Below are 17432 nucleotides of genomic sequence, written 5' to 3'. Positions count from 1 at the left end.
AAAAAAAGGCAAATATGTGAAAGAATTACACTGTGGGGATATTGGCCACATGATGTAAAGCTAAATGAAAACCTGCCACAAAAAACCTGAGACTGAGCAGAGGCTTGGCATCCAGAAGAACAATACTGATAGAGCCAGAGCAACAATGGAATGGTTTAGTTTCAAGGGGAAAAATCATGTATATGCATTTTCCTGGCACACAGTACCATTTTGTGGCATAATAATATGTTAACTCCAATTCTAAAAATGCTACATATATTGAATATGACATAAAAGAAATTTTATTTCCTAATTTAAAGCCTTAAATAATAATTTAATGTCATCATGTCTAAACCATCTACAGTATGAGGACAAGCTTGCAGGCCGGAAGCAAAACAGAGAGAATAAAATGACTTTTACACTGCATTTCATGAGTTAAAGTCAATCTTACAGAAACTGAAACGTGTTCAGAGTTTCAGGAAACCTCATGTCCTTTGTTGTGAGCTGCCTGATATCCCCTCCCCCTCCTGTGAGGATCACGTGCTCGGCCACGCGGTCTTTAAATTCTCTGTGGAGGCGGTGCTTCACCATGAGGGCCAGTGGCGCAATGGATAACGCGTCTGACTACGGATCAGAAGATTCTAGGTTCGACTCCTGGCTGGCTCGATTCTTTTCTTCTTTTAATTTGTGTGTAGATTTCCTACTGGCTTCCTGTTTCTTACATCATAAATGAATAGTTTTATTACGGACACACTAATAAATAGGATATGTGAAACTGTGTGTCTAGTCAGAGTCAATGCTGGGACAGAGGATTGCTGCCCTTTGTTTTACTTACATTTTTAGAGGCTTTTTAAAAAAAAATTACAGAATTTTCCTTTCAGCTTTAAATGAAAATAAAACTAAAAATTGAAAACTACATGCTGTGGAAATTCTGAAAACGTATTTTATAATTCATGATAATGGATGTAGTGACTGTAGTCATAAGTTTTGTTTAAACTATTTGAATCCTCTATTACACTGAGAATTCCCACTATGTTTACATCAGTTCAGTTTATTTCTATATAGAGTCAACCACAAATGTCTCAGGGCACTGTACCAATGAAAATCATTGAAAGCCTTAGAGTAGCACCGAGCAGGTGAGGGGCCACCACAGAAAACCTCCCAGCTCCCTGGTGGTCTAGTGGTTAGGATTCGGCGCTCTCACCGCCGCGGCCCGGGTTCGATTCCCGGTCAGGGAACAAGTTATTTTATGTGTGGGTGTGTTAACACATAAAAAAGGAGTTACATTATGAGACTTTTCTAAGGCCACAGTGATCATTTCAATAGATCCACATAGCAAAACAGTGAAAGTGAACATTCACTTGATAAATATGTCTTTTCTAAAGCAGTAAATAATGAGAAACATTCAAATAATGAGTATATGGGTACGACGTTAATAGTCTTTAAAATGTACATGAACTCCCTACATGCACACTGTTAAACCACAGACTAGTCATGGTTCCACATCTGTTGGACCATGAAGCCTGCAGGTCGTAAATTTTGACATCTATTCTATCTATTCTGGTTCGGGAGGATTCTCCGTTTCCCTCTGTGGACAGCTGTGTGCAGTCAACATTTCTGCAACCATCTGGATTGTGTTTGTGTAACCGAATGAATGAATGAAATTTATTTACAAAGCGCTTTTCATGGACAAAATCGCAAAGAGCTGTACGTGAAAAATTACAAGACAATATCTAGGACGTAAAAACGGGCATGTAAATGCACAGAGTCTGACATTCTGGATGGCTTTGAGTCATCAGTCTTCTGTGGAAAAATAACTAATAAATGTTGACGTGAACGAAGGCCACAACCATGGATTCAACTTGAACTGCAAGTGTCTAAAGAAAGCTGTGTGCACTGGCGAATAAGGTATGGTCTAAAGGAGAAGAAAAAGAACCAGAACTCGGAAGAAAATGTATCAAAAAGAAGGCACCTGACACGCTGCATTAAAAAAGGAACATCTCTGTGATGCATTGCAGTGCGATTGATTATAAAATAGTGAAATGATGAGCATATGCATAATGTCCCTGCAGTCTGAGCATGCTGACAGAGGAACTGTGTTGAGCCCTCCGGACCTCGTTTCATATTTGGCAGCGTGACAGGCAAGCAGTTGTCAAAAATCGATCTTATAGGTTGCACAAAAATTGCACTGAAAGGCCTTTGTGCACTTTGCAGTTGTGACTCAAAATCCATTTTTTTTCAACGACACCCTGTCTGCTGAAAAAGTGTGAATATCACTTGATTTTCTACACATTTTTCCACGTGACAACCACAAATGCCAGTGTTTTCATTGGCTTTTCATGTGATCTAGCAACATAATCAGAAGCTGGAAGGGAAAAAAAATACATTGTAGTAATGTGAATGAAAAATCCAATACTTGGGGGGGGGTTAGTTTGTATTCAGCCCCCTTTTGCTGCAGATGTTTCTGTACGTCTCTAGCAGCTCTACAGACAGAACCTTCTGACCTGACTACGCTTGGTCAGACCGGAGGAAGACACGATTTGTGTAGTGCCCGACGCTCCTCCTATTGGTCCAGTTGCTACCTGAGCCGTTTATCTCAGCGTGAGCCTCTTAGCCGCTCCTCTGATTAAAACCCTCGCTGGCCGTCTTGGTATGTCTGCAGTTGTGTCAAACTGTTTCATCATGGATTCATGGAACATCTGGACTTAAACTGGGATTATTTTACACACCGGTGGCCTCCATTGAATAATTAGGTGTTTAATGAAAGCCATCGATTTTATTAAGGGCACCAGAGTAAAAGGAGATTAATGAAAAGGTTAATTGTATTTTTCAGGTCTTCATTTGTATGAAACTTTCAGCTTGTTTGTGATGGACGTATGTTTGACTGAAAGAAGTGGGCATGTTAAAGAAATTGTTATTTTCAATTATGATTCCTTCTATATTCATTTGTTAAGTGTACATCTTTCTTTAATCAAAGAATAAAAAAGTTTTAATTCAAGACTTAATCTGTACATTTATCAGAAAGAAATCACCGCAAGCTCATTTCTACAGACCAAAGCGCTACAGGAAGTGTTTGCTTTGCGTGCGTCGATGGACTGGCGCTCACCAGGACTGCAGAGGACTCTTGTGATCTCCTTCGGCTGCCAGCGCTTGCTTGTTCAGTTTGCAGCGTCCGCCAATCTCCCCCGCACGGAGAAAGTCCTCGTCATACCTGGATAGCGAAGACGGTCGAGATTCGGGTCACTGTTATTCTGGGGAAGGGAGACGGCTTCTAAACGCCACCGACCTCTCGTGACTTCTGCGTGGATTTCGCAGGTCCAGGTAAAGATTTGTTGCTCTGCAGAATCTTGCGTAGCTGCTGCATTTTAATGACGAGTCTCCCTGGGGAAATAAAGCACCATGAAAATAAATCACGTTTAATTGACTTTCACGAAGCATCCATCAGAGTTTGGGAGGATGGTCTCTCAAAGTAACCCTTTCCATCTGACTTATTTAGCGACAGCAAAAATAAAATAAATACTCCTGGCTGATTGGCTTCATGTTTTTGTTGAACAGTGAGTCAGTTGTTTTTTTTCGTTTTTTTTTTTGGACTCGCTGTTTTCTTTCCTGTTGACTAAGAAAGCTCGTGAGAACTAAGGAAATGAGCGGACGTACCGGCTCGCCGGCCTTGCAGAGTGTTTTGAGTTCAGAGAGTCGCTCCTTGACGTAACCAAAATCAGCCTGCTTCCAGAAAAGCTCCTGGGCTGCGTCCAGCGAGCGGGCCCTGACACAGTCAAGATTTAGGCAGATCAGGGGAAGCGCGGCCAGCGATGTGCATGAGGAACGTGTTGAGCTTAAAATAACAATTCTACTGGGGAATCAAATGCGATTTGGTCAAATGTATGAATGGTGCGGCGAGTGAGGTCTTAGAGCAGTTACCATCCGGAGTTAACCTTGGTGCAGACGGGATAGCTGAAGCGTTTCTCTGCATCGCAGTTTTTCTCGTAGCCCCAACAGAGCGACGGATTCTGCAAAGCATCCTGTTACAAAGAAAACAAAGTGTTTGCCCCACAGAGGCTGTATCTATCCATCACTCCACCAAAGAGAGATTACACAAAATGAAGTTACAGGAAGCTTGCTGGTGAAATACAGCAGATCATCCTGTGAATTCATATTAATCTACAGAACAAGAAAAACATGAGGTGAAAACATGAAGGTTAGTAATTAGCTAATCCATACGATAGCCCAATGAAACAGTCCCAAAGTGCAAACAGAACAGAACAGAACAGAATAGAATAGAATAGAATAGAATAGAAAAGGAAATGTGTACCCACAGGAGCAAACATAAAACTATGCATGATGATAAATAATAAATACAAAGTGCATATTAATTGTAGCAAGACACAAAAAAAGGGATAAATGTACAGTGTTACTTCATTTAAAATCTGGAAACATGTCATATTTAAAACACTGGAAAAATCTCATTTATTCATCGCGCAAAATAAATTCTTATTTTCTGTAAAATAAAACGCCAAAATATATATTTTGACAGAAAATAAAATTGTGGGTAAACTTAACTGAACATAAAATTTATATAGATAGATAAGTAAAAGAGAAGCCAATATTGTAATGAAGAACATATTTTTTCACAGCACTTTTTTTCACAGCACTGTTTTTGTCAAAAAATAAATAATTTTTAAAAAAATCACAAAATTCATTGAAACATTCCTTGGCAAGGACATTGCAGTAGATTAGTAAATTACATAATTTAAAACTGTTGCTGAGAAAAATGTGAAGTTGAAGTGGCAAAACTTAGAATACGATATGACACAAATAAAAAGAGTTCTTGAAGTGCCCGAGCCTGAAAAATGGAAGACCATATCTTACTTTAAAAGGGCAGAGTGGGTCCTGGCGGCATAACTTGGCGACCTTCTTGTTGTTGCTGAGGAAATAGGGTATGTGCTCCGGCGGCAAGGAGATCCTGCTGTAGTTCAGCAGGGGTGAAGCCGGTTTGTGGTCGGTGACCTCAGCCGTCACAGTGCTGACCTCAGCGGGGGGGAAAACTATGCCCAGCGCTACCAAGAGCAGCATAGTCAGAAGGACCGGCAAGACATATGAAACAGCTGCCAGTCTTCACAGCGCTCTGTGAGAATAGGAAAGACACACACTCAGACTTGCACCCTGTGATCTGGGTTTGGGAGAGCAACGCATCACAGAACGGGAGCGTGTGGGCACAGGCAAGCGCGTGGGAACGTGGCTCCAGGCGGATCTGATCTCCGCGCAAGGACAGGTCCTGTTGTTGCAGGAAATAACGCTGGCCTTTTTCCAACTCCTCTCTGAGCAGCCATAGCAAAGACTTCAGGACGGAAAGGAGCTACGGTTCCTGGTGCAGATGGGGGAAAGTCAGAAGCCACAGTGACACAAAAGTCATTGTTTACGATCCAATCTAGTTGGTTGAAAGTCCAGACTTTGCTGGTGCTTTTACAGCCTTGAGCCAATGAAGTGTTTTCCCTTCCAAAGTCAACGACTGACGACTTAGAAATTATAGTGCAACCTTTGGTAAAGCAGCAAGCTCATTGTATTTCCCCACAATAGCTATGAATCTGGTTCATATCTGAAGGAAGGGGAAAGTGAGAAACTGTTTATACTGCACATTTTAAAACAATGGGTGGAAAAAGCTTATGTGGTTCAGTTACACTAAGGAAGCCAGCAGTGAAAGATAATACAGTACAATTACTCCAGCATGGTAAAAATGCTACTTTTATTTAACAGTCCCACACCAAGACCACATGCTTCTTGTTTACTTATGAGGCTCTGCTGATTTTGCAAACAAAACAAATGTGAATTTTTGACTATGTAATTGTAGAAAACTGGTAAAGACATAAAACCCAAAACGGTGATTCTACAAACTTCTGAGTCAGTTCTCATCTGCTTCTTTCTAGTGGTTTTTGCTTTTTTTGTTTCTTATAAAACTAAAACAAATATGCATTGAGGTTTTCGTCCATAACACGGCGAAATTAGTCCACTTATTGCCAGGCACTGCGCCCATCTTCCAGAAGTGAAAAATGTATCACCTGTCATTTTCTTCTGCACTGAACGGCAGAGAGAAACTTATGTTCATGTTAACTCGCAGCTCGCTTTATTTCGCCTGGTAATTTTGAATAAAATTAACTTACGACTCTGCGAACCGCACAGAGCCTTCAGTTACACGTTGTAAATGTAAGTAAACATTCACAACACAGAGATGTAGCGGAAATAAGGCATAAATTGAGTGATTTTTTTTTTTTGTTTTCGTGTAAGAAGTTCTCATGAAAATGTCGAAATAGCTAACATGTAGCTCTGGCTCTTAACAAAGCGAGGAGACCCTTTTAACGTGAAGTTTTGCCGTGCCGTGAAGGCAACGCAGGAGGACACAAAAGATATGTTTCTTCCATGACAGCCACGAGTAATAGCCACCACTGGGTATCTAAATGAATCTAATAATGCGTTGGTGAGGAGCCGCTTTACCTAAACACACAGCCTGCTGTCTCTGACTGAAGCAGCGGTGATGCCGGTGGTCGCCATGTCACCGGAAACCTTCCACGTTAACAGGCTGCACTGTGACCAAGCGGCCACCAGATGGCGCCACGCTTTTACGTTTGGGAACTCAGTTTAATTGGAAACGGCAAAAATAGGTGAAGATTCAGCGTGGATGCAGCGAACTCAATTGATTTTTTTTTCTTTCAAGACATTTTACACGCAACTTAAAACGTCTCAAGCAACGATCGTGATTTTTAGTGCAGGGAAAATGTTGAGATGTGTCACAGACGTCAATATTAAAATGAACAGGGACATTCTTTCCACCTCCCAAATAAATGTTTATTCATTTACATAATTACACATCTTAAAATTGAACCATCAGCACCTCAGAGATTACCGTCGGATCTACGCCGTGCGTTGTGATTTATATAACATTAAGTATACTGACATTTCTCTATACAATAATATAAAGTTCTTAAACCTTCCTGAATGTGCATGGACAAATTCCGACAAAATTTGTACAGTGCAAGCAAATCCTTTACCCCGTCATACAGCAAAAAACTCCACAACACTACGCCAAGGATTTCAAATCAACGTGTTAATCAGCTACCATGAGCATCCTTCATAGTTATTCAGCAACATTACTCCACACATCTGTCCTTAATTCGATAAAGCTCGTAACGGAAAGAAAACGGTGGATAAGATTAAAAAACAATAAGAATAATAATCACAGTTATTAAGTTAGACATTTTACTCTCTGTTATTTGAATGCATCTGTGGCAAACATGAACAACTGAGTTACGCTCAAACAAGGAGGGGAAAGCAGGTAAAACTACTTTATTTCTGATTCTTTAGTAATTCGTCAATCTGAGTTTTATACATATTTTTGACATCTTCCAGGTCCAGTCTCAGTTCCTCTGCTTCCTCAGCCTTTTCTCCATACATCTGCAGGATGGTGTTGTGCCTCTGCTCCAGATCCTGAAACCCACAGACACAGACAAGCAATTCTTAAGAGTGCATCGTTTGCTGTTTGAAGCCACGGTAAGGAATGCATACTCAGCATTGAATTAATCATTTGTCGTCCGCACCTTGAGCTGGATTTTCAACTTTGGGATGTCCTTCACTTTCTCCTGCATCTCATCGTTTTGATTCGTGAGCCGGACCAGCTCTTCTGCCATCACCGAGCGACTTCTCTCCAAACTGGCGATCTCAAGCTACGACAAAATTAAACTGACTTCAATTCAAGAATATGTAGGGAAATTAAATGCTGTTGCGACTCATTTAACTGAAGAGTTATTGTAGATGATGATGGCTGTGAGCAGGAAAGATCTCCAGTAGCAGTCTGTATTGCAACAAATTTCAAGAAGGCTCTTACTGAAGCCTTTTTTTTTTTTTACACCTGGTCAAAAATAAGTTGTTTTTTGTTTATTTTCTGTATTACCTGCAACTGAGCTATCTCTCCTTCTCTCAGTTTAAGCTGAGACTGGAGGTTCTCCATGATGCTGGAGCCTCCAGACAACCTGGCTGCCTCGTACAGGTTGGTTCCGCTCATCGACATGCTGATTGTTCCCATTGAGTGATCCAAACAGTCGTCCTGAGGATGATTAAAACAAAGCATAAAACATTTGGAATCCATTCTCGGATGATGCTACAACGGCTTGAGTTTTGGAAATAAATGTGATCAAAATCAGGACGCACCTGCGACAGAACAGAGGTGTGCAGTCCAGCGATTTCCATCCCGCTGACGGAGCTGGAGCGGGACAAGGACGGCGTGGAAGCCGCTGGCGGTTCTCCAAGAGAGTGTGTTACAGCTTTACGCTCCTGGCGGAGGAAGAAATAAGTTCATTTGGATGAACTGAAAAAAAAATTAAAATGCTTTGAATCAAATGAGAAAAATTCTTGTGGACCTTTTCCTTTAGTGCTTCTTGTGCGAGATAGCATTTCTTCTTCTCTTGCTCCACCTTCATCTTTTCCATCTCCAGCTGGTTGGTCAGCAGCAGCTGGTTAAGGAAGCAAAAGGATACATGAGGAGCTGCTTCGTAACGGAGGACAAGTAGGAGAACGTCCTGCCTTACCTTTTCTTTCTTGGCCTCTTCCAGCATCCGACCGTGTTCTCCTTTCAGATTTGTCAGTTCCGCATGCTCCCTGGACAAAGATGTTTAAAATTATTATAAAACATTTCAAATGCTCTTTCGAGACAGAAATTCTTCTTCACAACTTTCACTCTAAGACACGCAGTTTTGCACGTCTTTATTACCCGTTTCATAACATTCTGTTGGTTTTATTTCATCTCGGCCCAAATACAGTCGAAACAGTCAGAAAAAAAAATCAAAAAGAATCGAGCCAGCCAGGAGTCGAACCTAGAATCTTCTGATCCGTAGTCAGACGCGTTATCCATTGCGCCACTGGCCCAGATGAACAGCCCCACCTCCACACGGAAGATAAAAGCCACGAGGCCGAGCACATGGTCCTCCTGCCGGAGGGGGAGGACCAACTCACAGCACGCATAACAAAAGACCTGCGGTTTCCTGAAACCCTCAAAAACATCACGAGAAATCCAGGAAGCTCTGTGTATTTTTCAAACTTCTAGCAGTTTGCATGGTCACCTTTTTTTTATTTTTTTTATTCATTCTTTAACAACTGCATGTCTTCATCTTTCCCTGAGGTTGAGGATAAAACGTCTGAAAACACATTAGTTGTTTGCAAATCTGTCCATTATGTGTCGATAGGGAACAAGATTGTAGTTTGTTTTTATAATTTAACTATAACAAAGTCCTCAAACAGCCATTAAACTGTGAGTATTAGACCTCAGAACAGAAACATGCATTTCCAAAGTAAAAAAAAAAAAAAAATGAAATAACGCTGGACATGTAAACTTAATTGAATTAAAAACAAAAAGTTATTTCCATGAATGATTTTGTTTTGATAGACTTGGAACGTCACTAAAAGCAGATCCCAGAAGGAAAGTTACTGCTAAATTAAAAGTAGGGATGAGCTGGTGAGGGATTCTGTTGCACTAACCTTTGTATAAAAATACCATGGTTTAATGGTATTTATAGAATAAATTAAAACTAAAAGACAGAACATTATCAAGGGGCTTTAATTTAAAGCAGTAAACAACCCATTTTTTTTCTACTTTTACAAAAATATAATCATTTCTTTATTGTTCATATAATTTTGACAAATGGAAGACAGAACCGAGGCTTTTGTGGTCTATTTTTTTGCCAGCTTCACACACCTTGAGAAAACTTAGGAAAATCAAAAACAATTTGACAGCCTTAATCTAAGAACTTTACATTATATGAACAATACACTGGAAAATCTATGTGTTCAAACCTTGCTATTCACTGATAATTGACATTACCTGCTGCTCTCATCCTCCAGTTTCTCCCTCTTGCTTTTCTCCGCCTCCAGCTGAGCCAGGACTCTGGCTTTTTCCTGCCGGAGCAAGGAATTCTGGGAATCCAACGAAGCCAGCTGGGACTTGATGGACAACAATTCCTCTGCTGCCGATCGCTCCTTCTCCACGGCGACAGCCAGCTGAGTCTGGGCGTCCGCTGCTCAGACGGCCAGAAAGAGACGGCTCAAGCTTCACGGACACCTCCGCGTTTGGCCGACCGTTTTACAAACCCGCGACTTGACGCGCTCTCGAGTCTCACCTAGCCTATCGGAGATGTTCTTCTCCAGTTTCTCCCAGGACGCGGTTTGTCCGCCCAGCGAGGCTTGTAGGTTCTCAATTTGTCGCAGGAGAGGCCGCGTTGCAGACGTGACGCTCTGGCTGAGCTCCTGGTTCCTGGTCTCTGCCTCCTGCAGTCTCTGAAACACATTAAGATCACGGGCGGTTGATGAGATCAAACCTGTTCCTGTCACGATGGAATTTCTAGCTCTGTAGCAAAAATAAATAAATTATTAGCAACTTTTTCTCACCTGCTGAAGCTCACTGATCTCCTCCCTCAAATAATCTTCCTTCTTGGCCTGCTGTTGCTCCGTCCTCTGCAGAGCTATCCTCAGGTCAGCCACCTGCAAACAGGAGATGACAAACAGTTTGGTCACGCTGCTCTGGAACAGGTTCTCCGCTATTTGCATGGGTAATTTTTGTATTTCGACTGTTTAAAAAAGCACGGCATCAAAAACCAGAGAAGCTGTTATTGTCTATTCATTCTCGTGTTATTGAGCCGTGAGAATGAATGTGACTTCAAACGCCATTAAGTGCGTTTCAACAAAAACTGCATGTTTGAGTCAACATAACTTATGGAGTGAAGCAAACGTTTTGTTGTGTTAATAGTACTTGCAGGCTGAGAGAAAAACAAAACAAAAAATAAAAATTAATCAACTAAAGTAGTACTGATACCAAAGTTCACTAGGAAAATGTTAAACAACTTCATCCACTTTGCTGCTTTAAAGTCATCTGTTAAATGTTCTTAAAAGCTGTTTGAAGACATGTTTTTATGCTTAATCATGACGCTTGCCAAATACAGTGATGAGCCAAAAACGTCCCAAAACTGACTGCAAACTATAGCTGCATGTTCGGCTGAGAAGGATTTGCCGTGCTGGGTTGGGGTACCTGGTTGGCAAGTGCCTCCTGCTGGATCCTGGCCTCCTCCTTAGCCTTCTCAAGAGCTAAACTCAGCTCCTCCTTGGCCTGGATTTCCCTGCTTAGAGCCACCTCTTCGGCCTCGCTCGCTCTGCTAGCGTGAGCCTTGTGAAGCTCTGCCAGCTCCCTGGAAGCAGAGAGGAACAGGAAGCATATCAACATATTGCTGCCATGCTGCTGGACTGCAGCATTGGAAAGTGGACATTAGCTTTCGTTTTTTTTCTAACTCAAAAATTCCTTTCACCACAGGGTTTGCCCTAGTAGTGTATTATAAGCCTGGCGGCCCCCCATGCTTTACTAGACCCCCCGCCAGGCCAAGCGTTGCTTGTTTTTGTGGAAATATTAATAAAAATGTAAAAAAGAAAAAAAATGTGTTACAAACGTCTCTGTTGTTCTAACATTTCAGAGTTTAAGAGTTTAAACCCCGCCACGTTCGCTCTGGTTGCGCAGCTCTATGTGAACCGCAGGAATAACTTGTAGCGCCGCCTTCAGAGGTGTGTAGAGCGAGCGGTGAGAATGATTTATATTTGTGAACAAACAATGTGCAGCGTTTACATCTCAACACGCTGCCCAGCGTGTGGTGGCTCTGTCTTCCCTGTCAGGTTCTGTCTTCCCTGGTCGGTCTGTGCGTTAGTGCTTAACGAACCATCGCAAACCTCATCATGCAAGTTCAGCCCAGTGAGGAGCTTTTGCACTTAGTCGCGCATCATGCTGGTTTTATATAATTTTATCATTACTTTTAGTATTATTTTTTCGATGATACGATGCAACAAACCATGTCTACTTAAACAGAGTTAAAACCAAAATTCATTTTAGCACTTGGAGCTTAAGACTGCCATCATCTGAATAATGAACTGATCTTTACTGCTTAAGACAAATAACTGAACGACATGAAGAACCAAAAAAAATAAACATTTTCTAGGATCAAACTGAATGATTGTCAAACTCCACAGCAGTTTGCATGAGGACACAATGAAATCGTCTTATGAGCTAACGTTCTAAATACTCTGTGTCAATAATGAAAAGCTCAATATTTACTTATAAGAGCTGTCTAGGGCAGCTTGGAGGCTCCTGTTTTTTTCCTGCAGTTCCTCGTCGTCCATCTGCAGCCTGCTCAGCTCCTTCTCCTGCTGCTCCACCACACCGTTCAGCTTCTTGATGTTCTCTCTGTGCTGCTTCTCCACCTCCTCCTTCCCATCTAGAACCTGCGACCAGAGAATCAGGAGTCGTGCTTGCTCTCAGAAAAAAGTACTGAATCACAAATTCAAAGGAAAACTGTGATTCTGCTAACAGCTTCCAGGATTCTTAGAATTTCCCGAAACCCGAGTAGAAGTTAAGCACTCTTTGAGCATTTGAGGTCAATTTTCAAATGATGATTGATACGTAATTAAACTGTAATAGGAAATATTCATTACATTGAAATGATGCAAACAAAGTGATTGTTTGTATGTTGAGATAAATGATCTTCATCCTCAAGTTAACTGCTAAAAACACAAAATAAAAGGAAAGTCAGGAAAAATATCTAAAATTGTCCACAATAGGTTTTCTGGCTTTCAGCAAATAGAAATAATTTTGGTAACTCACAAGAAAAGATGAGTCTAATTTAACTTCAGACAGTGAGAAAAAAAAAAGTATCTTTGGTAGGTGTATGAAAATATCTGGTTTCAATTGTAAATTATGGTTTCCAAACTTAGGCTTCTCATCAAGCGCTAGATTACACTTTATTAATAAGCTGTTCAGTTTGAAAATCAAGCACTCTCAAGGGCATTGTCCAGAAAATTTATCACTTTCCAAATCTTGAAAACAGCTGAAGCTCACCATGCCATAATTTGCCACAGAACACACGATCTATTATTTAACCTGAAATATTAGCCGATTCTAATCAGTACCATCACAACAATGGTGCTTATCTTTAAAAATAGGAGAGTGCTCAGCATAATCACATAAGAGCAAATTAGCAAATCGCTCTAATACTTGACACTCACCTGCTGCAGATGCCTAAGCTCCTCCTCTTGCTCCTTGATTTTCTTTTGCTGCTTGGTAATCCTGCTGTCACACTCTTTTTCCTTCACACGCAGTTTCTTGATGATGTTACTGTGTTGCAGCTGCTGTTTCGACAGTTTTTCGCCTAACAGTGAGAGAAATAAACCATTGACAATCAGAAATCACTACCAGAAATGTTTAGTTTCCGGTAGTGAATATATTTGACCTGACAGTTTGCTTTCATTTTCCGCATGTTATCTCAATGTAACATGACAGGGCACTTTAGCATTTTGTATTTTTTTTTGGTTGCGGCCAAAACACGCATCTTTCATTTGCTGGATGCCAAGCAGACGTTTGGTTAGCTTGAGAAGGGGAACTGGGACCGGCGTGCTTGAACAATAATGACTCTCACCCTCTTCCAGCAGGCCTCGGATCTGCTCCTCCTTCTCTCTGATGAGCTCCATCGTATCGCTCGAGTTCAGTCTTGTACTAAGCTCTTCTCGCAAGCCTTTGATCTCCTGCAAAACACACAAGTTAAATAAAAATTACAGTCTTTGTCAGAGTGACTTTGATGTCCCTGTCAACAAACCCTGATATTGTAATCACCTTTTTGGCGATGTCTCTCTCCTTGCAGGCCAGCTGAGCCTTTCTTTCTGCGTCTGCTATGCGCTGAGTGAACTCGTCTTTCAGGGACTGAACAGTGGAGCTCTCTTCCTTCAGGCTTATCACTTCACTGACAGGCGAACAGACGCCACATTAGCTTACTTTAACACCAATATAAAGTGTAATTTTACAATAACATTGAGCTTAAAAAGGAATATGTACGTCTTGGTGTGTAAACTCACTCTTTTAAATTGTCACACTCCTCCTCCAGCCTGGCCTTGTCTTTGCTAACAGCCAGCAGCTGAGACTCTCTCTTCTCTAGGCGGCTTGACAGATCATCGATAACCTGAAATATATCCATAATAAATAATTTGTGAAACGTTAGCGTGTGAACGACACTTTGGAGTCCTCTGGACTGGACACAAGTGCAAGCCATTGAACCACAAAATGCAACAAAGACCGGGCCGTGAAATGGGTCGGTTCCCAAAATATTGACTCTCAATGAAGAATAACACATTCTGTGAATCTAATGTACGATTAAGCCCCAAATTATTCACATCCCTTACAGATTTAGGTTTAGAATTACATTTTAATTATACAAACAGGCTTCTTCTGATTTGAAGTAATATTAAGGTTGATAAATTAGTCATTATCTAGATATATAAATTCAAACTGAGAGGATGTCACCATTGTTTGGTCCACTAACATTATTGCATATCATATGTTTTCCTAATATCATGCAGCTTGTGGATTTGAAGAACTGTAGAGACACATGATGGATTAAAAAGAAAAAAAATAAAGCTCAATCTGAAAGACAAAGTAACTGAAAACATCTGAATTTGGTAGGATAGATACAGTCTTTTTAACAAGTGCAATTGGCAAAAATCGTAAACATTAACGTCGCAAAAAACAAAGATGATTTTTATTCCTATATTTACATCATCTATATCGTCTCTGGGAGTTATTTTTTTGGGCGGAGACAATCACATATTTGAGACCTCTATAATTGGAAGCATACTTTGCTTGTAATGATGTTTAACAGTTAAGTCAACACTTCACATGATAAATTAGAACAATTAGAACAAGCTTGATCATTTCCAATTGCAATATTGTTTCTCTCGTGTCTCTTTAATTCTGTGGATGACAAAATGTTTCGGTTTGGTACATTGGTCCCAACTTGCCCCGTTTCTGAAGGGCAGTTATTTACAAAGACTTCAGCAGCCATTTTATTTGTTGTTGATTTGGATATTGTAGATAGTTCATTAGAAATAAAAGTTTATTGATTTTTGAGAGCGTGTACTTGTACTACTAAGCCATTACCATTATATCACTTGAAAACGGTCTCAAAACAGCAATATCATTTATCGCAATGATTTCTGGGACAATTTATCGGCCAGTAAAAGTAGTTGCTGGTTGAATCTGTCCATTCCCACAGCAACAAGTTAATCAAACTCACCATTTACTGTCATGCAGAGAACAACATCTAACATTGATTTACTGTGAACGAATGTTCATAGCTAAGAAGTGTTAGCTATAAATATTCACAGCTAATATTGTAAGCCAACAGATGCAAAATTTGGCTTAATGAATTATTGCATACATTACTATTGCAATAGTGATTGATAATAATTGACTGTGGAATGGCAACTTGGTCTCATTTGAATGTTGGTGCTTGGTACATATCTATAGAACTGGGATACCTTTTGCAGCTCCAGTATCTGGGCAGGTGAGACACTTTTCATCTCTGCTGTGATTGGTGGAGTGCTCTTTTGTTCTTCGTTGCAGGTAGAACCAAACATCGCATCATCATCGACACCAGAGCACAACTCGTCTGGCTGCTCGCTGTTTACAGGAGTGGCGCTCCGTCCGCTCTCCTCCATCTCGTCCAGCGACTGCTCTTTCCCCGTCTCGGCGTATCCCTCCTCCTTGCCGTCGTTCTCCTCGCCAGCGTTCTCCTCCGCTACATCCTCCTGCTTCAGAGACGTCTCTGTTGAGGGAGCGGGTCCCGCCGTGACTGAGGCCAGAGTCCGGCTCCCGGGGATCTCGTCGTCCGAGTTCACCTCGCTGACACTCCGGCTGTCCAGCGACTGCACGCTGAACGAATCAATGCGCTCGAACGCGTCCGAGGAGGAGCCGCAGCTCTCCGTGAGTTTATGATAGTCTTCCAGTCGAGCGAAATCCCCGCAGGTGGAGGCAGTGAGGAGCTGAAAGGACCCCTGCATCAGGTGAAGCCCGGCTTTGCTCTCGCCGGTTTCTTGCCTGGAGCTGGCCGAGCTTTCGCTCTGCACGCTCTCGTGGTCGAGCACTTCAATGTCACTTGTGGTGGAGGTTCCTGAGGAGAAAGCGCTGACCGGAGGAGAGGGCGTGTCGTTCTGACGGTCCTCTGGTTTGGAGTCTTTTTGACCCGGGAGAGCTTCCTTGGTGGACGTGGGGGTTGCGGGATCCGTCGGGGTAGAGCTTTTAGCTTCAGAAGGAGGAGACTCAGAGGAGTTTGGGGAATCCGTCTCTACCTGATGCTCAGGTGGATCTTCTGGTTCCGGCTCCGTTTTGGATTCTGATGGAGCCGACTCAGCATCCGTCTTCACACAGTCAGGACTGAAAGGGTGGTCACCAGGGGAAGTAACTGGAGAAACCGGCTGGAGGAGGATGGCATCAGCGTAAGGCGCTGCTGGTGAGGAGTTGGCCTCATCCGGCTGGCTGTCGCCCACTGTCTGACTCTCAGTGCTCTGCTCTGTAGGTTCTGTTGGCTCTGCAGGCCCATCCTCATTTTGGATCTGCAGCAAAGCTCCCTGGCTTCTCTTCTCCGTCTCTTGAGTTCGTCTTTGAGACTTTGCAGGGGGTACAGACACAACTTTCGCTTTGGCCACTGGAACATCTCCTGGTGACAGAAAGGCACTGAAAAAGTTCTCGGATTCATCCACAACTGTGCGAGTGACGGGAGTAGTAATGGCCTCGGAGTTGGGAGGAGGAGTGGTGGCCTTTTCTTCAGCGGGGGCTTCCCACTGAGTCATACCCCATCCTCCACTCACTGAAACCTTCCCAGGGGATGTTGTGTCTAAAACAGATATGACATTGATCCTTTGAGATTTGAGGGGTCTTACACGACAAATGCACAGTTTCTGATATTGCTTGCTTACCGTCATAAGGCATCACAACCGTGTCACCCCATTGGTCCTCTTCTTTGATGTCCAGGACTCGGTCAATCGACTTCTGCGCTGTCGTTAAAGCTTGTTTGGCGAAGCTGGACAGGTGAGACGCGTTGAACCAACTCATTCTGACAACGCAGCTAGCTCGTTAGTTAAAGGGCGCTTCGACGTCACCAAGTACGGACCACAACTCGCAGCATTTTCCCCGTTTATACTTGACCTCTTTACAAAAGTCGAGTTTGCCTCTGTTCTGTAAAGCTTCGCAGGCAGAAAACATCGAGGAACTTGATGAAATTAGAGGTTTACGCTGTCGAATAAAAACGTAGCATTGCCGCTGTACATTATGGTTAGTAGTTTCAGCTAGAAAAACTGCTAAATTCGCCCCCAAAATACGGGGTTCCCCACCAGCAAAGATCTTCAGCTGATTAATGACCCAAAAGTCAACGCCAGCTGTCAAGCGAAATCAACTCCGGTGGTTAATTTACGCCTTTTTCGGCTCCTTTTCACGGGCGTCATCGTTTGTTTTGGTCGCACTTGACTTGGAGCTCGGCTAACGCTAGCATGCTCGCTACTTCCTTTCCACGTAGCACAGTGACGTCACGATCCGGTTGGGTTTCTCATGTCGCATT

The 17432-nt window shown here is 42.2% G+C and overlaps 2 protein-coding genes and 3 non-coding genes across 6 annotated transcripts in view; 2 read left to right on the top strand and 3 right to left on the bottom strand.

Annotated features, from left to right (window-relative positions):
• eogt (EGF domain-specific O-linked N-acetylglucosamine (GlcNAc) transferase) overlaps nucleotides 1-6527 on the bottom strand; it is a 36570-nt gene extending 30043 nt beyond the window's left edge. Inside the window, exons 1-6 of one of the 2 annotated variants that reach the window (XM_055027416.1) lie at nucleotides 6466-6527; nucleotides 4846-5101; nucleotides 3898-3998; nucleotides 3634-3742; nucleotides 3266-3360; nucleotides 3086-3190 (exon numbers count right to left, since the gene is read on the bottom strand). In XM_055027416.1, the coding sequence (XP_054883391.1) occupies nucleotides 3086-3190; nucleotides 3266-3360; nucleotides 3634-3742; nucleotides 3898-3998; nucleotides 4846-5049 (614 nt within the window). In that variant the 5' untranslated portion in view covers nucleotides 5050-5101; nucleotides 6466-6527. Of the gene's footprint in view, nucleotides 1-3085; nucleotides 3191-3265; nucleotides 3361-3633; nucleotides 3743-3897; nucleotides 3999-4845; nucleotides 5162-6465 lie in introns of those variants that run through there. The other variant, XM_055027417.1, reaches the window with a different exon arrangement.
• trnar-acg (transfer RNA arginine (anticodon ACG)) lies at nucleotides 573-645 on the top strand. Its single transcript has one exon. It is a non-coding gene; the product is annotated as a tRNA-Arg (tRNA).
• trnae-cuc (transfer RNA glutamic acid (anticodon CUC)) lies at nucleotides 1146-1217 on the top strand. The gene has a single exon. It is a non-coding gene; the product is annotated as a tRNA-Glu (tRNA).
• A 264-nt stretch (nucleotides 6528-6791) lies between the features above and the next one.
• Nucleotides 6792-17377, bottom strand: tmf1 (TATA element modulatory factor 1). Its single transcript, XM_055027250.1, has 17 exons — nucleotides 16795-17377; nucleotides 15358-16712; nucleotides 13900-14003; nucleotides 13661-13787; nucleotides 13467-13572; nucleotides 13057-13199; nucleotides 12110-12276; nucleotides 11042-11198; nucleotides 10405-10497; nucleotides 10137-10293; nucleotides 9842-10034; nucleotides 8553-8622; nucleotides 8385-8477; nucleotides 8176-8298; nucleotides 7919-8071; nucleotides 7566-7691; nucleotides 6792-7455 (listed from the first exon to the last, which is right to left on the bottom strand). Exons 1-17 carry the CDS (start codon nucleotides 16928-16930, stop codon nucleotides 7315-7317), a joined length of 3444 nt encoding a protein of 1147 aa, XP_054883225.1. The 5' UTR covers nucleotides 16931-17377; the 3' UTR covers nucleotides 6792-7314.
• On the bottom strand, nucleotides 8817-8889 carry trnar-acg (transfer RNA arginine (anticodon ACG)). Its single transcript has one exon. It is a non-coding gene; the product is annotated as a tRNA-Arg (tRNA).
• Nucleotides 17378-17432: the final 55 nt, after the last annotated feature.

Source organism: Poeciliopsis prolifica, unplaced genomic scaffold (genome assembly GCF_027474105.1).
Source record: "Poeciliopsis prolifica strain line A6 unplaced genomic scaffold, Auburn_PproV2 SCAFFOLD003, whole genome shotgun sequence".
NCBI classification, from domain to species: Eukaryota; Metazoa; Chordata; class Actinopteri; order Cyprinodontiformes; family Poeciliidae; genus Poeciliopsis; species Poeciliopsis prolifica.
The sequence above is the reverse complement of the archived record's forward strand: the minus strand, read 5'-3'. Positions and strand labels throughout refer to the sequence as shown.